Source organism: Corapipo altera, unplaced genomic scaffold, assembly GCF_003945725.1.
Source record: "Corapipo altera isolate COAL_440 unplaced genomic scaffold, ASM394572v1 61, whole genome shotgun sequence".
NCBI lineage: Eukaryota > Metazoa > Chordata > Aves > Passeriformes > Pipridae > Corapipo > Corapipo altera.
In genome coordinates this window covers 1,297,629-1,321,735 of record NW_020884910.1, presented here as the reverse complement: position 1 = coordinate 1,321,735, position 24,107 = coordinate 1,297,629, and the positions used below count along the sequence as shown (strand labels likewise).

Here is a 24,107-nt window from a genome sequence, read left to right as displayed (position 1 = left end):
CTAAAAAGAGAGAAGAAATCTTTAAAAAGGACAGATTCTTAGCAGAGAACTATTTTGTTTTGGGTAATTTACTTCTACATGTACATGGGCAGCAGGGGAACAGTGCAAGAAGTCTTGTATTTCTTCTGCTGTGGCTTATCATTCACTTTATAAAAAAATCTTTTAAAGAGATCCAGAATTCCACTCTAAAGAAGAATTCTTTAACACAGGTAGATCCTCTCCTTTACTTTTTCTTGAGAAGAGAGAGACAGTACAAGGTTCTTTTCTAGGAACCATTACTGAAATAACCAAGGAAGCGTTCAGATTTTTAGTCAAGATACTGAAGAATTTGCATGTGACCAAGACAGTGAATACTGTTCCTGCCAAAGTCTAGGAGAAAACAAGTAGCTGAATTCAAGTGATATTTTTTTTAATCATGTTATCATTTCATTCCCTGCTGCACTTGAATAGTGAACACTTAGTAGGAGCATGTATGAGGAGCTAAAGACATTTCAGCAGGGAAATTCTTCCTGATAATCATGATAATAATTTATATTCTCTGATCTGCGAAGTTTTGTCTATTCTGAAAAAACTTACATTTTTTTTTCTACCCTTCTAACAGAAGAGAACTATATTTACACACTTCAGAACATGGAGTATGTAACTTTGCTCTTAAATTTTTTCTTTCCCTCTAAAATTTTTGGGAATGATATGCTTTCTTTTAATGCAATTCTAGTTGATGTATCGTTGCAGTGGAGTACAGTACATGTAACTCGAGACAGAAGGGGAAGTTTAGCCTGAGGAGGACAAAACTCTTCTTTTCATTGGATTCCACTTCCCCCGGAAATTGAAGGCATCTGTAATATCTACCTGCGGTGAAGAATCAGTTCAGCAGGTTGCCTTTTGTGCTTTGCCAGCCCACCCAGAAAACTACATGTTAACGTCTGGCTTCTTGCTTGGAATGATGAGATATAAAGCTGAGTGGTCTTGACAGGCTTTTGAGCTTGCAGCTCTAGGCAGTGAGAACATCTCAGCCAAGTGTTGCAATCATCTGCGTGTCCCTAATTCTGAGTCCTACGCAGTCAAATAGAGCATGGTATCACTGGAGCGATGCCCTGAAGAGGAGACCTGCCAGGGTGTATCTTGATCATTGTGGTACAAGCCATTGGTCTGTGAAACAGCGTGGATCTGCTGAGGGAACTCCCAGTGAGACCGGGCAGAGGCATCCACGAGGCATCTGAACCTTTTATTGCAACTTGAATTAGAACAGAAGCAAATTCAAAGATGGCTGTGAACCTGAGACTATTTAAATGGGATACATTTGTAATTGTGGTTTCATCTTCTAAGTTTTCTTGGTATACCTGTAAGTTCAAAGGGTTAGGAATTAAATCAAGTCAGTGATCAGATTCAGTCCTGCAGTACTGTGGAAATTCTGAAGGTAACAGTTGAGTTTACCTATTACTAAATATCTTGCCATGGTAGATTTTAATATTCTTTTTCCTGCAGTACGATATGAAGAACCGTCGCACCTTTCTGAAGCGCACCCAGTATGAGAGCTTACACCTCGAGGATTTATACGTGGGAAGCAAAATTACTGTTTTTTCCCGTCATCTCTCCATAGTGGACTATGGGAATCCATATACATCTCGCAAGCTTGGGAGCCGCAAAGAGAGGTAAGAAGGGAAGATTTTGAAATCTCCCTTTGTGGTTGGGGTTTCAAAGTAGTTGTTTGCTAGAAATGAGGTAAGCTTTCTGTGCTAAGAGTGGGGAGAAAATTGTAGCTACAAGTTTGCATGCGGTTCAGAGTGATCTGACGTACTGAGAACTGGAGAGAAGCAAAGTGGTCCCTGCTTGTGGGCAAACCTATGACTCCCACAGTTACCTGAGTGTTACCTTCAGGGCCAGCTTCTCCATGTTGTCAACTGCTGGCTCCTCTAGGTCTCTTGGGAGAGAAGAAGGGGACAAGGAGGTGGTCCTGTTCAGCTTTGTTACTCCCCCAGGGCAGGCAGCAGTAGAATTCTTGTGATTTGTGGATTCTCTTGGGGCAGAATTAATGTGCTAATTCTGATGTGTACTGGAATTCAAAGGCCTGAACCTTGTGAAGCTGCCACCTCTCTCTCTGGGATCTGTGTAGAAGCACAGAACCTTACCAGTCTGATCTGTGTGAGCAGTAGCAAATGAAAACACTAGAGACCACTCACATTCTCTGTTTTTCCCCACTATGGAGGACTTTTTCTGATAATTTTTTTCAGTATCTCTCAAACTCTCTGTGCATGAGGACAGAAAGTTTAGAGTGAGAAGGTCAATAAAAACTGTAGGCTTCTTTGTTAAGACAAAGTTTGTTTATAGTGGGTGAAGATAAGACTCATCACATATATTTTTTTTAAAGATTTGCTTTGGAAAAGATGTTAAGAGCCCATCCAAAACCAAAAATATCAGGAGAGACTTAATAAAATGACACAAAGATTAATTTACAAGAAATTTAAATCTGGTTTATTGACAGTGCAGTTAATATCTGAATCTGGAAATTAAAAAATTTTGATAATTTACCCCAGCTTTTTTTTCAAAAGAACACAGAACATTTTCTTAGGTATGATATTCCAGTGAGCCCTATTCACCTACTTGTTCCCTCCCACTAACTGGGCTTATTTTGAACTCTTTTTGGGGAGCTGTACATAACCAGACATAGAGGAAGCATTTCAAGTTTTAACACACATCTTTGTCTTAACTGCACAAAAATATTGCTGTGAGAATTCCTACCTAATATCTTTCCAGAAAGAGTTCTAGTACTTTTTCTCCAAGCTGAGGTTGGGCAGAGTGAAAGAGTAGCAAAGGAGGTAGAGAACACCAGGGGATGGATTTTGTATATATGGCTACTTTTGTTGTTCCTCATTGGAGCCTTGGGTAGATCATATCCTTATATTAATGTGTATTTTCTGCTCTGTCTAAGCTAACATAAGCCCTGCTGCTGATGCAGGGCTCGTGCAGTTATACCAAGAAAAGGCAGCTTATGATAAAATGACATTTATTGTTGTAGGAGACATTGCTGACTACAGGGCAGCACTGTAGTTGTGTCAAATGAAGTGGTCTTGGGAGGGGGCGAATTTTTGTACTGCTCTACAAAAGGAAGAAAGAGCATTTATGACATGTCAGCTGTTTGGAAAACATTTTAGGAATGTCGGCTGAAAGATAACATAGATATGCAAGTGCAGTTACATATTCAGAATAGCCCAGAGGAACATAGTGAAAGGTGCCTTACACAGGCAAGGGATTGTCAAAATCCAATTTCTTCACAGAAGCTTTCACTGAGCAAACAGGGTCATATTAAAAGAGTTTCCTTAGGCAAAACAGTTGCATATGAGTTATTTGTCTTTTTGGCCTGTTCCTAGCAGGTTTTACAGCAGTTATTAGTTAATAGAGATAATAAGATTTCTGCAGGGCTTGATAATGCCTAAAATAATCTGTAGTTGGACTTCTATTAATAATTTTAAGGTTGTTGTATGAGGCAGAATATTTCCCTGTATTTTTCTTGCCTTTGTACTGTACAGGACTTTGGCAGTTTAGTTCGACTTTGGAAACATGTTCTTTGGTCACTGAATATGTATGCAGACAGAGGCCTTTGAGGGAGACTGAGGAATGTATATTAAAAAAAAAGACTGTTTTGAATTAGGGACCTTTATTTTTGTCAGTAAAGCAAATGGATGTGACCCTAGGTACATGAGGTACAAAAGAGATATGTAGAAAAAGGCTAGATTTGCACAGGCCTTTCCTAGAATTAGGCAAGAATTATTAAGACAGTTTTATGGAGTTTCAGTTTCTATAACTTCTTTTCTTGCCAGTATATCATAAGGAAACCATCACAAACAATGACTAAAATGGTTAAGTGAGCATGGGCTTGCTTACAGTTTGCCACAGAAGGAATCACTAGCATGGGACAGCGATTTCTGTTTCTGTAACATTTCACTTGTGATCCTGGGTGGTTGTAACCTGAGGTAAATGTTTGTCTGCCTAATGTGTCCTGTCTAAGTAGACTATACTTAGAGTCGGTATCACTGGTTTTGAAAATGGTGTTGGAAACCTTGTGTGTCAACCAGAAATACTTGTATTCTGTTTTGATTGGGATAGGTTATTCTTAGGCTTCTAGTCATTGACATAATCAGTGTTTCTTCCCCTACAAGACATAAGCCACTGTACATGCAGCAGTCCTATTATTAGAAATAAGTAGATCTCAAAAGCATAGTCACAGCATGCTCTGTGCATTGTTCCTTTGATCAGTTCTCATCTTCTGTTGTTTCAGTACTCACTGCAGTACTGTCTCACAGTCGCTCTGAAAATGTAAGCAAAATAACTTAATTTTCAATTTCTCCTTTGTTCCTAAACACAAAACTGTTTCAAAATCCACTTTGCGGACTGCATCCTGTCAAACCACAAGAAACATATTCCTAATTAAAACTAAAAATAGGGCACATAAATCAAAATCCAGTCTCAGAAACAGTCTTCAGCATCCTGAGCTATACTTTTTGTACCCTGCATACGTCTGAGAAGCTCACACTGACATGTTAACGTTTATATATTAGTGTTAGAGAAAAGATATTATAAGAGTTGCTCATTGCAGTTTGTATTAATGTGTTCTAGGTAAATTGCTTCATAATGCAGTATTTCTTTACGTATTTGTAGGAATTACAGTAATACTATAAAGGTTGAAAGTAGAAAAGTAAAGGACAATTTATTTCTAGCATTAGCAGTCTATCTCAAATAGCCTGTGTAATAACACAGACTCAAAAAAGTGTTCCTCAAGGAAATGCAAATGGCACTGGAGATCTCATTCCAGTGGTTAGATCCTTATTGTTTGTGGGAAATGACAGTGTAGAGAACAACTTATGCCAGGATGCAGGTTTGTGTCATCGGTCAAGCAGGCAGCTACTGCTCCTCATGGTCCTCAATCACTTGGCACACCTTGTCATATGATAAACAATATCACAAAATGAGGTGGAGCTTCTTTGGGGAAGAGGGGGACAGGCTGTAGGCTGCATGGAGTGTGCTGGCAAACTGTTGAATGTTGGTGAGAGACCAGACTTTGCTGATCTGAAGATAAAACTGAACCAGCTTTAGTTTGCACTGCAGTATACTGAGGCATAGTCTTGGTTGTCTACTTTCATGCAGTTCCTAGCCACATCCTTAATCCATCTTTTTGTGTCATACTTCCCAATGGACCTGAGCCTAAGGTGATCTGTGTGTATGAACTTCATGATGCTTAAGGAAATCTGTTTGTTTCTGAGCTCTGAAGGTCATCTAGGTCTCTCCCTTAGTTTCAGATGAAATGTCAAATACATTCAAATCTTCCGCGTTACATTTCCTAATCCTAACACCTCCCTTGCTTTGCATTTGTTGTGAAATAGTCTGTCTCTTGCCAAAGCATCTGTCAATCTGGGGTCACTTAAGGTTCAGAGTAAATGTAGTGGAAGTTCATCCCCACTTCCTATATCCTCAACAAAGGCTGCTTTCTGTGCTACGCTGGTATATAAAATAGGAAAAATTAATTTTCAATTATTTGTCTTCCATTTAGGGAAGCACTGCAATAAAAAATTGCCTCTTGGGTAGCCTTCTTTATTCAAAACAGTGTAAAAGATGGAAAGTGCTCTTTAGGATTGTCAGAGATGTGGAGTTTCTGTGATACAGAGTTGAATAAATATGTTGGTTTGTAAGCTGAGCACATTTGAAGCTGACTCACCACAAGATGCATGCAAATAGAAAATGCAATTTTACAGACCTTCTCTTTGTGCTTGTTATTTTTGATTAATAATACGTTTAGTGCTGATGGTGTACTGGGTGCTATGCAAAGCGCACTAATAAAACAGTCCTGGCCTTGGGGATGTACAGTATAAAAAGATAATTACCCATAAGACAGGATGTACTCTAAAACAAAGTTGTGGGAGACAGTGTAGAGATTTTTGAATTGATGTCCCTTAGAATATAGCTGTCAGTTAGTATAAGAGATGTGATACGTCCTCTGCCATCCTTTTATTGTGTCTATTAAGTGTCAACCATTTGGTATGCACTTTGTATGCCATGCAGTTTTTGTACTGTACCAAGTACAATCTTCTCACTGAGCACTACACATATTTAAAAAATAATAATAAAAAGAAAGTCATTTAACTTTGAGTTTTATGGAAGAGGCCCATCATGAAGTAATATTTTTGAACAGGGAATTTTAACAACTTGAATTTTATGTGTATAATGATTAATGTTAGATAGAAAGGAAGCTGAGCAGGGAGGGATTAACAGATCAGTTGTGTTCTAACCCAGAGCTGTGAGTGAGGAGCTGTAGAGATATCAATCAGCTAAGGAAGAAGTGGTCAAAGTGATTGCTTTGACAGCGAAGGGAGAAGTCAGTAAATAATGACTGCTGGTGGAACACTGTGAGCTGGCTTGGACCAGAAAGCCAAGGAAATTAAAATGCGCAAAGCTCATTCTTATCAGAATAATGCATTGCACAGGCATTCAAGAACAGCATGGAAATTGATGAGACACTGGGACTAGGATATGTGACTGTGACAGAATTTCTTGCTTTGATGTGATGGTTTTTTTGTCTGAATATAAACTCAACATGCACACCAAATGCTCTGAGGAAAGTAGTGTTGGCTGTATCTCTCTACTTTTCTTTTTTTTCCACCAGAACACTGGCTTTGATTAAACCTGATGCAATGCACAAGATTGGAGAATTAATTGATATCATTATTAATTCAGGATTGACAATAACTAAAGCCAAAATGATGCTGCTTTCAAGGTAAGGATTTTTTAAGGTTAGCTCTATTGTATCTAAGTATTTTTGCAGTTAAGAATGTTCTCTAAAGCTATTCTGTGTTGTTCCACACATCAAATTTATTCCAGTGAGTAACAGAGGTAAGACTCATCAGTTTCATAATCCTGTAGATTTCTGAGAATATGTAGAGATTTAAGCTAAGTATCAAAAAGTGCTATGCAAATGAAGTCTCTGTATGAATCCAAGGTGGCTACCATATCTTTAGCAGTTTGGCGGCGTTTACTACTGGCATGTCTGTATGTCCTCACCTCATGGCTTCCTCATACAGACTGTGTTGCTGATTACAACAGTGTTGTCCTTAAAATATGTGGTTTGCTTGCTCTCAGTAAATCTGTTGTCTTAATTTGTGCTCTCAGATTCATGCTTGTTTATGACTGGAAGTCCTAGGCAAAGCAAGTGATCTTCTGATGATGTTGCAGAGTTGGACAGATTTTACTTGTGCATCTTCATAATCCTCCCAGCCTTCACTGTTCTCCACTTGCCTCATTGAACCAAAAGATTTAAAAGAAGGCATGCTGCAGAGGAAAGAGAACATGATCATTTTACCTTAGGAGACTTTCCCAAAGTTACTACACTATTTCTCCATTATTGCTTTGCATATACAATATGTTTTTAAAAGAAAAGTTATCTGTCTTACATAATACCATATTATGTGTTCTTATGGTTTAGCTGTGAGGTCAGGAACAAATTTCCTATACCTTAAAACCTTTTTGGCATTATGAAATACTGATAAAACAACTATATGACTTCTTCCTCATCTCTGCATTCACCTGCTGCAATGTTTGATGATACCGGTCCCAGATCTTCCATGAAACAATTCCAATTCACAAGTTCAACCAAGTTTCTAGTTTTGATTTAGAATTCACAGTCTCTCTCAAACTAGCTTTTTTTTATCTTCCTCTCCTGCAATCTGAAAGATTTGATCTGATGAGTTGTTTTGTATGGTGCTTTATTTCAGTGCCTGTCTGGGAAGTTGAACTGTTGAGCCAAGTCACATGCGTTAGAGTTGACTCATACTGAAGGGAAGAAACTGAGACATGAACTTTTATTGCCTATTTCTATATAAACATTTCTGGTTGTCTTGTATAATTGAAAATAATTATTAATAAGCACAAGATTGTGCTGTGATACTGAATGTATTTAAATAGTGCCTTGAGTATTTTGTGGTTTCTTTGCATACTCTTTCTTGGAACTGTGCCATTTTAAAATGATAGAACTATGGCTTTGCCAAAGTGTCCTACCCTTAGATTTCTGAAGACATTCTTGTTCAAATCAGCATTATCAACTACTGCTTTCTTTAAAGGCATTATTAACAACATTTGTCTGTCAATCACTGTTAAGTAGATTCATACCTTCTGTAGAAGTTGTAACCAAGATATGAAAGTGTGGGCAGGCACTTGTTTCTCTAGTCTCTTCGTTTAATCATATGTCAGTTCAGTCTATTATACCCATGCGAACACTGTTTTCCATTCCTTAAAAACATAGAACTAATAATGAAATTGAAAATGATCTAAGTTACACAGCACAACTGCACTTTAATATTTATTTCAATTGAATTTAACCGAGTAGTAGAGCTCAATTTGCTTCAGAAATATATCCCTCAAATACTTCTTTGCATTCAGAAATTATAACACTTAATCTCTTTGCATACGCTTTTCGTATTTACTTTCCAAAATTATTGGGTGAATTAGTTTCAGAAGTGGACTTTCTGGTGAAATAGTGAATTGTAGGCAAAACTTTAGCAGAGTGTAGATTTGAAGCTTGAGATTGCAAGAGTTCCTGTGTCTAGCATAATTTTTACATCCTGTTTCTGCCTTAGTTAGGAAATGGAAGGAAAGCATATTCACTATATGTTTAATTAAAATCTTCTGGATTTTTAGTGGCTCATACTTACACTGAACTGAAAGCAACAAACCAGGAATTAGTCAGATCATTTTAATAAAAAAAGCTGGAGAAAGATGCAACTGTTCAAGCATTGATAAATGTTAGGAAAATTAAATTCTTCTTAGGTCCTTCTTGATGTTATTTGTTTGCTCTGGCAATATTTGGTGTAAGTCTGGACTGTAAAGGGGAGAGAGATGTCAAAAGTTCCATTTCAGATGACAGAACCATGCCTTTGTTCATACTTGGAATCTGTTATTTGAAAAATATGCAGGCAGTTTCATTCAGTAAAGGGAGGTGCTCAGAGTGACCAGAAAAAATTAGAAGACTGTTTCTGTAGGTAAAAACAATTTTACAATTTGGAATCTTTTAGTCCCCTACAGCCCTGCTTTGCTTATGAACTTTGTACCCAGAGTAGAGGCCAGCAATATTGCTTCCTGTCACTTGTCAGTCCTCCTGAAGAGCTTGTCCTTCTCCACAAGTTCCAGCTTCAGAAAGTGGCACACACCAGGATTTGGAGCAAGCCATGACTGAGCCTGTGTTCTGAACTGGAATTCTGAAGTTTCAAAATAGCAGGTTTAGAGCTGAAAACCTCCGTGGATTTTTCTAGCTGTTGCCATGCAGAAAAAGTGATTTAGTAAGCAAGAGTTAAACATGAGAAGCAGCTGGGGAAAAAGACAGAGAAAAGAGTGGGTTGGCTGGTTGCAGGGGATGGTGGGGTGAAAAGCCACAAAGCAGTATGCCCATCAGAGGATGGATGGTGGTAAGTACTGTGGTGGTCCCCAAAACGTGTATAGTTGGGTAGTGTGGCTGTGGCAATGCAGAGCTTGGAAAGGGCCACCACCCTGTCTGAAAAGGGTATTTTTTTTGCTTCCTATGCCTTTATTTGCCTGGCAATGTGAGGAGACCCCTCACTGCAGAAACCCCATTGCTTTGGAAGAAAGCAGCGTGTAGTCACTGAGGGGATGTGCAAGACCAAATTGAGTTTTTAAGTGTGAAAATGTGGGAGAAATCAAGTTTTAATCTGGAGGGCATTGAGCTGCCTATGGGACTCTTAAGGTTTGAGGATACTGTATAGAAACCAGGTTATGCAATATTTTGTTGTGCACCAATGTAATAAAAAATTAGCCTTGATAAGGAAATGTTCCAGTGAAGCAGATAAATTGTTTGATTTTTTCTTTAAAGTCAAACTTCATTAACCAATATTCCTTCTACAGATGAAAGATATAAAAAACAGCAAATGGCCTGGCAAGAAAGTGACTCTGCTGCATTGTTTCTCAGCCTGAGAATGTGGGGACTATCAGTGACCCTGGAATGGGCTTCAGTAATTACTTCCTTCCCAGAGCAGGAGCACAAGGAGTCACCAGCTATACCTGTAACCACACAAAATATGACAGAAAATCAAATGTGGTTTCTGTTATTGGGCATGAACACCCACCAAGCTGTCCAGCTTAGGAATACATCACCTGTAGAAACATTCTGATGAATGATAGTTTGTGGTTTTCAGGGGGTATTTTATGTATATATGTGTGTGTAAATAGCTACATCTATGTCTTTTTACTTTTCCAGAAAAGAAGCAGCTGATTTCTACGTAGACCATCGAGCAAAACCTTTTTATCAGTAGGTATATCGATTTCAGCTTGACATGTATTAAGCTTATTTATTGAATGCACAGGATTCATTTACTATATTTCTTACCACAGGACCATGGGAAAATCAGGGCTTGTCTTAGTCGAGTGGAGCCCTTTGCAAAGTATGCATCCTTTCCATCTTCCTCCAGGGACAGATCTTTATTTCGGCTATTCAGGGTTTTAACCCACACTGTTTGTAGCCTGATGATATCAGGGGAATGTCTTTTGTCTCTTAGAAGTGAAAATGCTCCTAGCAAGGCTAAACTTCAAAGCCAAGGGAAGGAGCATTTTCAGGATCAGGGTGGGGCTTGCAGATAATGAGAATTAGGGGGAACACTTAAGCTGTAAGAATCAACTTAGTAGCAAGTGCCCCAAGTCATAAGTGACTGGAAGGATAGTGCATGGGGCAGTTCTAATTGTACTGCTACCTCTGGGCAAAATGTCATAATTCCATGATGCTGGACTGTTCCACCTAGCATGAAAGACCTTAGTCTTTCCATGACTGACCAGATTAATGCTTATGACCCAGAGCTTTTGACATTTCTGCTTTCCCTAAAAGTGCCAGGTTTCTTTTCCTCCCTCTGGATTTGGCAGTCTGCCTCTTCTAGGAAGAGGGTGCTTTGTGTTTTTCAGCCATGTTGATGCCTGGGTTTGCACTGTCTTGGTCAAAAGACCTGGTTTCAGTACTGTCATGAAATGCTTGAGAATTAGGGTCAGCAGCAGCTCTCCTGCAACAGCAGCTGATTTATTGTGGGTCCAAACTCAAGCCCTTCACAGAGACATGGCCTCAGGCTATGTCTGACCATGTTGGAGGTCAGAGGACAGATGATTTAGAATTGCCTTTTCTTTGCTGACTAAACCTACTTGAATATGTTGATAAATAAGCAGGAATTTTGCCTGCAGTGTTATTTCCCAGATGTCTATCTACACTAATGGCAATCATCTGAGGAACTGAAGCCTTTGTCCACTGTGATGTGCCTGTCTCCCATTGTGCAGTCCTATTGGCTGCATCTTCTGTATAGGATTTTTCTCTAAATTAGAAATAAATTGTTCCAAACCATTACAAATCAAGTAGAAACAAGAATCTTCAAGGCAGTGAAATGTGAAATCTACAACTCATTTATCTTTAATTTTGTTTTACTTGCCTTTAAATTCAGATTTAGTTTGCAAGTTCACTGCTCAATGTAAGTCTAGTGAATAATAGGGAAAATTAATAATTCTACTTGTTTGGAAAATGATGGTTTTCATATTAAAGAATTTAATTTTAAAAATACATTTAATATACAGGGATTAGTCTGCACAGTAAGCAATGTTGTCAAAATTGCTTTTTTCTTGTGTGTATGTAAGTGTAAGCTATTTAACTGTGTCCTAAACAAGCAGTCTCTGACCAACAGAACCTGAGTTCCAATAGCTTTCTGCTGTGTAGTTTCTGTATGTAACTTTTCATAGTTTTAATATAATTTCTTTGGCAAAGAACTTGCAGTATTTCTCTTCTCTTTTTGCCCAGTGATCACTGCATAAATGATCATTAGGCAGGAGATGGTTGGAGAAGCATACTCATCCACAATTATGATTGTGTAAAGCTCTATTTTTTTAACAAAGTCGTGCAAAAAGCATTGACTCAATGTTCTCCTTTGTTGATTCTCTCCAGACTACACAGTGAAAAGACAGGCTTGTTGGTATTCATGTTTTGTAAAGACATAGAATTATAGTTGTGACACTTTGTTTAGTTTTTAAATAGAATGTTTAGTTTACCAGTTTTGAGTGGTTGTTTTCTATGTGAGCGAGGTGGTCAGGAGAGGAGGCAGGCTACTTCTGACAATTTCTTCTCCTTGGATTCATCCCATTAAAATCAGGTGATTTCTACTTATACCAGGGTGTAATAAGTCACTTTGTGATTAAGTCCTCTCTTTCACACAAACTTTACAAGTCTTTCCCTTTTCTCCCACTGTGGACTTTGGCTGGGCAAAACCCATGGGAGAGGTCCATGGGACAGTGGAGAAATCTGTCTCAAAAGCAGTGCTGAAGTTCTATCAGTGGGGTACCTACACAGGTCACGTGCGAGAGCCTTGAAATCCTGCTGTGCAGAGGAGACATGCTTAGGAATCATTCCTGTCAGACAAGTGGTTAGCAGGGTCTCTCTTTCGCTGTTGCTAGGACACCAGTACTGATCCTTTACAAATTCTTTTGAAATCTAACATTCTACAAAGTAGCTTGAGTGGGTTTGTGTTATCTGGTTCTTTTTCTATAACCATAATAAGGGAATGTCTGCACATGACCTAGTCTAACCTCCTCCTCGAAGAAGAGTCAACTTCAAAGTTAGATCAGGTTGGTCAAGACCTTGCAAAGTTGTGTTCCAAGCATCATGTTTTTGTTGGCTTTCATTTGTAGCATGGATCACCATGTGCTGTTTCCATTTTGCAGTGAGCTTCTCCAGTTCATAACGAGTGGTCCCGTTCTTGCTATGGAGATCTTAGGAGATGATGCAGTTAGTAAGTGGAAAGCAATAGTGGGGCCAGCAAACCCTGCAGCAACTGAAAGTGATACACTGGACAGCATCAGAGAGAACTTTGGACATGGTGGCCTGAGAAATGCAGCTCATGGCCCAGATTCAGTTGCTTCAGCTGCTAAAGTAAGTTTTTGACTTTCTTGACTGAAGTTTATTTTAACTTTGTCTTTTAACAATTGGGTCAGGAATCTCATTTTTTTTCCACACTTGAGTTCGGAACTAGTTTCCATATTCTTCATGGATCCTTGTTAGCATGGAAAAATAAACTGTCTGAAAAGAGAAATCTTATTTGTCTCTGTCACAAAGGGGAACTTTGGGCACTTTGATCAGGAGGGCATGCCTGGTCATTTTTAATGTCTTCTGTACATCACAAACAATGAGTTAATTGCACAGTCTGCGTAGTCTACCTAGAGCCTACCACTGTCATAAAAAGGAAGGGACTAAACAATTAAATCCTTTTGTGCCCTCCTGTGTTTTGCTTATCTTTTCTCCTCCACAGTCCTCACTAGTCCTCTGCCTGCAACCTACTTTGCTGTTACTGTTCAGAATGAAAAATATGAAAACAGGCCACTCTGTAGGGCTTTGTGCTTTGAGAGGTAATATATTGAACATGACTTTGAGGAGTTTGGTTCTGTTTTGCTTTGTTTGCAGTGTCTTTCCTTAGTGCTAAGGAAAAGCCCTGGAACTGGGTGATAGGTATTGCCAGCGTTTCTGTAGAATTAAGGAGATTATTTGTGTGCATTGCTGTGGGATAAGTGATGGTAAGAATAAAGTTTCATGGTTGATTGGTATGTTGCTGTGGTGTTTTAGCTGTCGACCAGTGGGGAAAAGATAGCAGTTTTTGCTTCCTTCATCCTAGTCTTTCCTCTGTTTAACTTGGAACAGCTGCAGTAGTATAGCTGGAGAGAGATCTGCCTCAGAATACCTAAAAAAAGCTGCCACACAGTGTATACAAGAAAAAGTACACAGAGATCATATCCCGGTGGTGAGGGCAGGGTTGGTCAGCCTCCTCTTGTGGCTGACATTAGGCTGTGTGGTGTAGCAGGCTGACTGCAAAGCATGGGCAGTTTTCTGCTGGTCAGGGACTCATCTTGCTGATCTGCACTGTGCCTGAGCTGGTGGATCCTCTTGCAGTGCCTCTGGTTTTGGCAAGAAATCATATGCTGGACCTGAGGTACTTTCTCTTGTGGCAGACTTGATGAAGATGTTACAGAGTCAAAGAGAATTCAGATAAAATAATCTTTTCTGATGAAGGAGAATTATAGTCAGAAAAGTCTTTGAAGTTCTGATTAAATAGTTAGATGTGTTCAAATATAAGGGTGATAGTTTCTCTTTGTTCTTGTGTACTGCCATGACAACTGTGCCAGCTTCTGAACCGAGAATGTAGGAAAGAGCATCTATTAGCATAAAATCTTGGTTAGGAGCATAAGTATGTTCTTTGTTTTAAGTTTGTTGTTCTTTTCACATTTCATTATTTTTGAAATGCTGTCTGGAAGGCCCTGTTCATCTGCAGCATTTTTATGGCACTGGGATTATTTTACTGAACCTCTGTAGGTATGTGCATCTTTGTGGTGTTGCTGATACCGATCTTCAATAAATCAACCAAAATTGTGAATTTAATGCCCTTGTGCCTATTTTAATTTAGTAGGCCCAGCATTATATGGCTGTATAGCAGTTGCTATGGAAACTAGTTGGCTGTGCCTTGCAGAAGCTTTTCTGCAAAGAAAGGAATATAAGATAAAGGGACCTAAATGAACTCTTCTGACAGAAAACTGAAGTCCCAAACACATTTAATGAACGTATTATAAACTGAACAGTTAAACTAGAAGGCTGCATTGTTCTTTTGGGGGGCTAAGTGACAAGTGAAAGTATGTCTCTGATACACTCTAAGCTGCTGTCTCTCTTCAGGCCAAATTTTGTAAGTTCTTTAAATCAGGAATAAAGGGAAAGGAAAAGAATTTTATTTTTTTTTTAAGGCTCTACATTGTTATAGTTTGACTTTTCATTATGCCAGTCCTCCAGCATTATTAAGTTAATTTTCTTTTACGTATTTTTATGGATAAAACTAAGTGTTGAATAGTATACATATTTTGCTGCCTTTTCCCGGCTGCTACTTTTAGAGTAAACAGAAGTTAACAGAGTGGGACAAGGTCTTTGAAACATGCAGCATTTTATCAGTATAAGAATGTAGGCAATGAACCCTTTTGTCTCAGATGTGCCCACTCAAAATGTGGATTATTTTCTAGCAGAAAAACAAAAGCCATTTTTCCTTCTATGGAAAGATCCATTAGTTTGAATTGTATAATTGTTTGAGTAAGGATTACAGAAATTGTCAAAGTGCTGTGAGCTAAAGACTAGGAGATAGGTAAGTCTATTCCATTTGAATTGAACTAGTAAATTAAATGAGACTTTTCCAGGAAATGACCTTTAGCATTGCTACTGTTATAAAGGAAAAAATCAGATAGATCTGGTAGTAGTATTTCCTGAATGTAATTTTTTCCCTTAAATAGAAATTTATCAACTCTCTTACTGAATTTGACCAATAGGTCTGAAGTGGAATCTGTGTTTTGCAGATTTGTTAATTTGCAGATTGTGTAACATATGGGAATAAATGGTATGGAAAAAGTGTGAAGCTGGCAGTGAACAGTGAAAAAATATCACTGAGGAAAGAAACCTGACTGTCAAGCTCACCCTAGTATGGTCTAAGGCCCAAAGCTATATGATAATTACATAGTGATAGTGGGAAGAAAAAAAGTGATCAGAGGCAAAAAGGTTCTTTTGCTTTATCCCAGAAATCAAAGCAATTGAGTTCATCAGCTTCAATTCAGTAAGATTCAAAAAAAAATATAAGGTCAATAAGGCATGAGGAATGAGTCAGCAATTTTAGACAAAGTTTTGTTGTTTAAGAGGAAAGGGGAAAAATGTAAATAAATGGAAAGGAGGTCAGTTTTGTATATGGAAAGAAAATGTACTGAGAAATGGATAGTAGTTGTATTTTTGCTTATATAGTGGAAAAGATGGTTTGAAAAAAAGGGAAGACAAAATATGTGTGTATGGGACTGTATTTGGGAAGATAGTGAGGAAAGAGAGATAATTTGGAAATCTGGGAACACCTCTACCAAATGATTGTGGCAGCAGCATTTTGAATGCTCTGAGTGTAAACAGATTGCATTGCAGAAGTGAAAGGGAAGACATTGCAAAAAATATTCTGATTTTTTATGATTGTAGTGATGGTGCCAAAGTTGAAAAAATACATTTGAGTAATAGTATAGGGAAGAAGTATTTGTAGCAAAAAAAAAAAAATACCTGTACTTAAGGTTTATCTTCTGTACTTATGGATATTCACCTGTTGTTACTTATGATGAAAGCTGATACATGCAGCTAGATCAATCTAAAATGTATTCAATTACACTTGTTTTCAGGAGCTGGAGTTGTTCTTTCCCTCCAGTGGGGGTCGTGGACCAGTGAGCAGTGCAACATTCAAAAACTGTACTTGTTGCATTATTAAGCCTCATGCTGTTAATGAAGGTAAGCAATGCAGATAGCAGAGGGGAAAGCAGTGTGTGCTTCATTGTATCCATGATCACTCCTATGCCCATTTTTTGGGAGAATGACGCTGCCAGAACACAGAGTATATTTCATAGTACTTACAAAACCATACAGATACATTGTCCTTCGTACACATTTAGTGTTTCTGTGGTTCAGTTCCATGAAGAGTGAGTGTGTTATGTGCTTTCCATGTGGATACTTGTTAATTTCAGAATAAGAAGGGAGAGGTGAAAAAAGAAGGCTAAAAGCGTACATGAGATTTGATGAATCTTATTGTGACAACTTACCTTGTCCTTGCTCCTGTCTGCCCACCACAGTCACCTGCTGGAGGTTAGCATCCTTACAACAGAATGAAAGCAGGACACTGGCTATATTGCAGGGCCTTCCACTCATACAGTAACACATTAGATTAAAACTACTCACAAAGGGAGATTTGTGCTCTTATGAATCTTGTTCTGCTGAATGCAGTGGGGATGGAAAGTAGAAAAGGCTTGTTAGTGAAAATTAGACAAAGACCTAAAGCGTTTGGTGGACTCTGTGATGCTTTCTGTGCCAGAGAATGTCCTTTGAGTTTGCCAAATGAGTATTGGAAATGTTTAATGCCCTACAGTTACCATGCAAAAATAATCTCACTTGTGTGTCCTGTACTTAGATGTAGGAGCAGTGAGTGCAGTAAAATGTTTTGGCTCTGGCACTGAAACAGTATTTTTGAATGCAGAATAAATATTGCCATGTGAGAGCACTGAGTTTTTTCTTAGTAAGATGCACAACACACTGCAGCATTTCAATCACTTCTCTATGGATAACTGAAATGGAAACAGCAGAAGTGGCTGGAGCAGTTTCCAGGCCTTTCACACCTCATGTGGGATGTCTGGAGAGCTTGCCGAAAAAAATGAAAAGGCTTTCACAAGAAAGAGTCTCGCAGTTGCTGCTGATAATATCCCTGTTATCTTTTCCAGGCCTTCCATGGTATCTGCTACTGATAAGTCTGCCATGCAGCAAAGGCAGAGTGATGTTCCTTTTACAGAAATATGGGCAGCAGCTGGGACTATGACTTTACCTAGCTACCTGTTTGCAGAGGACAAATTTTTATGTGGCAGGATGAATATATAGATGGCTTGGACTGCGCTTTTCTCTACTTGATATAATTTCTATTACATATAGAGGCTCAGACTCTATCTTAGTGAGCTCAGGTTGTCTCTTCCTGTTTTTAATCTTCTTTGTTTCTGCAGATTTCATAGTACCCTGTCTATTACTCTCTTTCCTTTTTCTTAAATTTCCCTGAATTTTTCTGAGTCACCAGAAGACAAATTCTGACCCTGTTTGTACTCGCCTCTGGGAGATGAGTGTCTGTAGGAGCTGAGAGAGAGAGAATGAATAAACAAAAAATCTGTGTGCACACCCAGCTTTGCAGTGTGAGCTCTAGAAAGACTGGCCTAAGGTTCAGCTTAATATCCACTATATACTTCATTTTCTCACACCACAGAGGGCTGGAAAAGCAGATGACAGCTGCCAAACAGAACTGAAATTTGAAAGACAAAGTGTGTGTTATCTGAGTGTTCTCCCTCCATGCAGCTTTGACAACTACCTTGAAGAGAATTAAGAAATCAAAACTGAATTTTCTAAGTCAGCAAAGCTTTTTATGAATCTGTTGTGGTTTAGCCCCAGCTGGCAACTAAGCCCCACACGGCCACTCGCTCACTTTCCCCAGTGGAATGGGGGAGAGAATCAGAAAAGTAAGAGTGAGAACACCTGTGACTTGAGATAAAGACAGTTTAATAAGAAAAGCAAAAGCCATGCACACAAACAAAGCAAAACGAAGAATTAATTCATCACTTCTCATGTGCAAGTGTTCAGCCATCCTGAGGAGAGCTGGAATCCATCACATGTAATGGTGACTTGGGAAGACAAATGCCATTACTCCGAACGTTTCCCACTTCCTTCTTCTTTCCCCGGGTTTTATTGCTGAGCATGACATCATATGGTCTGGAACATCTGTGTGGTCAGTTGTCTCATCTGTGTCCTTTCCCAACCTCTTTTCACCCCCAGCCCACTCGCTGGTGGGGTGGTGTGAGAGACAGAAAAGACCTTGTAAGAGCTGCTCAGCAATAACATAAATATCCCTGAATTATCAACACTATCTCCAGCACAAATCCAAAACACAGCTCCTACCAGCTACTGTGAACAAAATTAACTCTATCCCACCCTAAACCAGTACATTCTCCACGACTCGTTCCATACCATTTACCTCATGTTTATCCATTATAATCTTCACTTCTGTTCCATTTGGATCAACTGAAGGGTTTAACACTGCAGTTAATTCCTCCCCTTAACCCTGCTCAGGCTTGGACTTATCCACAGACTGCAGCCCCTAGGGTTGTACCTATTCCAAGTGGAGCCTTATCTATGTGCCGCAGTGTCTCCAGGGGAATGCTCGCTGCTTATCCACAGGCTTATCCACAGTCGTGGTTGCTTTGAGGTGCACCTGTACCAGCGTGGCATTAGCTGCAGGCCACAATGTTTTCAGAGATGTACCTGCTCCAGCATGACCTTACCCACAGCCACAGTCCCTTCAGAACTAAACCTGCTCCAGCATGGCCTTACCTGTGACTGCAGTCCCTCCAGGGGTGTACTGCTATGTCATGGGCTTATCCATGGCCACATGCTTTTGAGGTGCTCTAGAATGACTCATGCTTCAAGGTGTACCTTCTCCAGCGTGGATTTATCCTTGAGCCACAATCCCTTCAGAGTATACTTGCTGCTACAGCACAGGCAGAACCATGGCCATGGAGATGTGTAGATGTACCTACTCTGGCATAGGCTTATCCATGACCACAGATGCTTTGAGGTGTCCTGCTCCTATGTAGGCTCATCCACAGGTCACAATCCCTTTGACTCAAGTTCACACTGGAGTTCCAACCTGTCCAGCACAGCAGCACAGAAACAGCAGCGATGTCCTGGCCACCTGCCAGCCCAGGTGCGTCACCAATGCCATTTATCCAAATGTTCCCAGGATCAGCAGAGTAAGGTGATCGGCAGCACAGCTCTACAGCCAGCAGGGAAAGCAGAAAGCCACCACTCATCAGCACTAGACTCAGGCAGACAAGCCCCATGGAAGCACAGGAGCTTCACGATTAATAGCTGAACAGCAATAACAGCTATAAACTCAATCCAGCACATTTCAATCAAATGTGGCACTATCACAAACCCTGTGAGCCCCACCTTGGGTGCCAAAAAGGACTGTTGTGGTTTAAACCCATCTGGCAACTAAGCCCCACACAACCGCTCACTCATTCTCTCCCAGTGGGATGGGGGAGAGACTTGGAAGCGTAAAAGTGGGAAAAATTGTGGGTTGAGATAAAGACAGTTTAATAAGCAAAGCAAAACAAGGAATTCGTTCATTGCTTCCGTTGGTAGGCAAGTGTTCAGCCACCTTCAGGTTACTTGGAAAGATGCCACAATTTTGAATGTGTCCCCCACACTGTTCCATCTTATTCCTCTGGCTTTATATGCTGAATGTGACTCCATAATGTATGGAATATCCCTGTGGTTGGTTGGGGTCAGCTGTCCCACCCGTGTCCCATCACAACTTGTTGTGCACCCCCAGCCCAGTCATGGGTGGGATGGTGTGAGAGGAAGAAAAGGCCTCCACTGTGTGTAAGAGCTGCTCAGCAATAACATAAAACATTCCTGTGTTATCAGTGCTGTCTCCAGCGTGAATCCAAAATACAGCCCCATAGTAGCTACTGTGAAGAAAATTAGCTCTACTCCAGCCAAAACCAACATGTAATTTTAAGTTAACATCAAAAGTGATGGAATTCAAGGACTGGCCATGTTTTTACTGTACTAAGACCACTTGTCCCAGCTTGTTTTCTCCAATATTACTTTGTATGTTTCAAAACCCACAGGCACTGCGCCTCTTAAAGAGATTATGAGACTGAGGAGGTCTTGTAAAATTTTGCAGAAGTCTCACTTCTGATGAAGAGTTGGTCTTAGGAAGGGGTAGAGACACTGGCTGAGCAGTGGCCTCTGTCTTTGGCTGAGAGCACTGGTGTGGATTCATATTGCAGCTGGACCAATTCCAGTGTGCAGTTTTAAGTGAGATGGATCATTCTTCACAAGGGCTGCAGGAACTTTCCAGCATCAGCCCAATGGGCCAGGAGTGTTGCAGGGGAGAGAATTTAGCTTTCTTGGCCTGTCCTCTTCTGTCTTCCTTAGTGTTTCTCATATTCTTCTTCAGTTTATTTTTGTGAATAACAACAGAAATATCACTGAGTGGCATCTCTTGGTGCACATGGTCATCTTACAAAGCATTTTTTATTGTCACAGTTGGAAGAATCCCAACAGAGTAGAGAGCTGTGTGCTACCTTTACAACAGTTTTTGGGAGTCCTCCTCATCTCCCTTTTGATATCTGTTAGCAACTGTGTTCAGTGATACTCGAGATGTTCTGGTTGTACCAGCAACATCTCCTGTGTCTTCCTGTATCTCAGTTGAAGTAGGTGCTGTAGCAACTAATGAGCTACCCTTTTGACAAAATTGCATGCAGGAGACTGCCTGGTCTTAAAAATGAACTACTTGCTTACCCCATCTAACTGTGGCTGTCCACCCTGCTGTTTTGGTGGGAAGGAGTTACATGGAAACACAGTAGGTGGAGAGGAAAGGAAAACCTGTGTGGCCAGTGTGAAAAGGTGGTTTGGCAGAGCCAGAGGCATAGAGAAGAATTTATGTGGATCAAAGCAGCGGAGTTTCTTATGCATTGGAATTTTGATTTGTGCTCTACAAATTTTCAGTATTGAGTTTCTAAAAATAAACCTTTTTGCGATATCCTATGCACTGCTGAGGCTTTGAACTTCACTATCTAATTACCATGAATATAAGCTGCTCATTACATATTTACAATTACTTGAAGTTTCACTTACACACTGGAGTTTATGCAGAGCTTTAGTCTTTATTTCTGCAGAAACATATGACAGAATTAATTATTTGAGTTTTACTTTCTGGTTCTTTTTCCCAGGGTTTGTTTTTTCTCCAGGGTCTATTGCATAACTAATTCTTAGAAGGAGAAATCTTCTGTTTTTCTATCCCAGAAGATGGTTTGCTTGAAAAACAGCTGTAAACTAGGATGCTTTTCAGTGAGCTTACCTTGCTGTCAAAAGGCTGGATGTAATTCCTAGTTTATGCTGGTTAATTCTTGGACAGAGTCCTTAGGAATTGACCTTGGTTGCCATAGGGGGTTTATAGGTATCCAGTGACAAAGTAGTGGAAAATCAGTATTGGTTTTATCTCTGGCCTTACTGACCCTCTCCTGACAGGCATACGGGAACAACCGTTCCCGTTGTTCCCAGGCAGCCGCAGCAGCGCAGCCCCACCGCCTGCAGGACCTGGTGCAGCAACTACCCACTAGAGAAGTCCTGTAAGCAAGAGTGTCCAAATAGTCCACCAGGCTGCAGGGAACCCTGAGGCCTGATAAAGGGTGTCAGGGGAGTTATGTGAAGTTTTACTTCAGCTGTCAAGGGTGCTGGTAATGCTGGAGGGATGGTATCACAGAATCACAGAATATGCTGAGTTGGAAGGGACCCACAAGGATCACTGAGTCCAACTCAGCCCTGCATGGGACCATCCCCAAGAGTTACACCATCTGCCTGAGAGTATCATCCAAACACTTTGTTAACTCTGTCAGGCTTGGTGCTGTGACCACTTCCCTGGGGAGCCTGTTGCAGTGCACAACCACCCTCTGGGTGAAGAATCTTTTTCTAATATCCAACCTAAACCGCCCCTGACACAACTTCAGGCCATTCCCATGGGTCCTGTCACAGGTCATCACAGAGAAGAGATCAGTGTCTGACCCTCCTCTTCCACTCATGAGGAACTTGTAGGCTACGATGAGGTGTCCCCTCAGTCTCCTCCAGGCTGAACAGACCAAGTGACCTCAGCCGCTCCTCATATGGCATCACTGGCCCTCTAGGAACGTAAATCATATATATCTCTTAAAGAAGTAAGGCAGTAGCTATTTTGTCAATCTGGTGTCAGCATAATGTCTTCTGTGGAGGATCAGAGATGGGAAAATGGCTGGGAAGGCCATGGAAGGCAGTGTATCCCAGAGCTCTGAACTAAACAGCTTTAGCTCATTTTCTGGTGGCTCCTCCCAGTGGAGATGAAGTGCTTCCCTGGCTGGCAGCAGTGAGATGGTTGTATTTTAACTCTGAAGAGGATTTGCAAGAGCAGTCTAGTTCCTCTTTATTAGGAGCTGGAATGCAAAAGCAACCTGATGCTACTCTGTGGACACTTGTTCTAACAAGGGAAATATGTCATGGTTTGACACGTTTGGCATCTGTCACACTTTTCCTTTAGTCTTCTCTTCTCCGGAGACCAATTTTCAGTCAAGTAAGCGGAGCTCTAGGGTTGTATGGCTAAGTTATTTAATAATTTGAAATTTTTAGTGTGGATCTGTGTTCTGTAATCCTCTTGCTTGTGCTTCTGATACTTCAAATACAAAATCATAGTTGCAATCACTTAGATATTCTCTTTTTGTAATTCCCCTCATGTTACTGGATCTGGAGGTATTAACAGTAGTGCTCAGAGGCCAAAACTGTAAATTCACCAAAATGATTAAATATCAGTTTAATGCCCTGAGGACAGTTATGACTTGACTCTTTTGTGAGCAGAAATAGCATCTTATAGATCACTGGGTGGGATTAGCTTTAATGTATTTATTTGTAACAGTTTAGTCATGTTTGCTGTAGGAATTAGAATTTGGTATTTCATGACTGGTTTAAAGTTTCTTTGATATGACCTTTAGTTACTTCTTTTGAAAAATGAACAGCAGAAAAATTTGAAAATAGTGATGATCAGGCTAAAGAAGCATGTTATAGTTCACATTTTGAACATAGGTTGCAGCACAGAGCTTACTGTCCTTTTCTGCACTCTCAGGCTGCAACATGGGTTCTCCTAACATTAGAGTTTTGCCAAAAACAAATTTGGGGCTAGAACTGTGCCATGAACTTGAAAAGCAAAACTGCTAGTCAAGACTTCATTGGACCTGATGCAAACTGAAAGGTCTGCCTAGAGGTAAGGGAGCTTCTATGGTCTTGAGAGCTCTTAGGCATGAGACTGATTACCCAGACAGGCTTTTTCTCCTAGTATGTGTTAAGTTTGAGATTTTGTTCTAACTTTTTTTCAAGTTAAATCCTTGTTCCTCTTATGTAATTAAAAAAAAAAATACAGTGACATCTTCCACAGTATTCTTCAACTAAAATTTAAGTCTTATAGAAAGCAAAATGAACAGGAATTATTTCTTTCCAAGTGGAAAAGATATTCTGTAGAAACATGGTTTTAGACCTATACTGAGTGGATGATAAACCTTACAGACCTCTTCTATCTTAGTAGTGAGTAGACAGCTTAGAAGCTTGTAGAACTTTACATTGATTAACAAAATGCTGCGTGACAGGTAACCATAAGAATCATATTTCTTATTTATGTAAAGCCAGAAAAATTCCAATTGAGAGAGTAGTTTGTTGCTCCAAAGACAAACCTAACTTTGGCAAAAAGAATATCAAGGACTAGTTCAGTCTCAAGCATGTAGAGAAACAAGGTTTACTTATGTAGGATCTCAAGAGAGTGAGTGAGAAGTATTTGTAGAGAGTGGGAGTCCGACATTGTAGTGGATTTTGTGTCTGACTGCAAACAACTGAGAACTGTTCCTGACACGTGATATGCTTGTTGCTCTTTGAAAGA

The 24,107-nt window shown here is 39.9% G+C and overlaps 1 protein-coding gene across 3 annotated transcripts in view; it reads left to right on the top strand.

Moving 5' to 3' along the window:
• NME7 (NME/NM23 family member 7) overlaps positions 1–24,107 on the top strand; it is a 91,911-nt gene that overhangs the window by 19,435 nt on the left and 48,369 nt on the right. For all 3 annotated transcript variants that reach the window (XM_027653539.1, XM_027653540.1, XM_027653541.1), the window contains 5 exons: positions 1,486–1,652; positions 6,656–6,766; positions 10,253–10,303; positions 12,739–12,946; positions 16,246–16,351. In XM_027653539.1, coding sequence (XP_027509340.1) covers positions 1,486–1,652; positions 6,656–6,766; positions 10,253–10,303; positions 12,739–12,946; positions 16,246–16,351 — 643 coding nt within the window. The remainder of the gene's footprint in view (positions 1–1,485; positions 1,653–6,655; positions 6,767–10,252; positions 10,304–12,738; positions 12,947–16,245; positions 16,352–24,107) is intronic.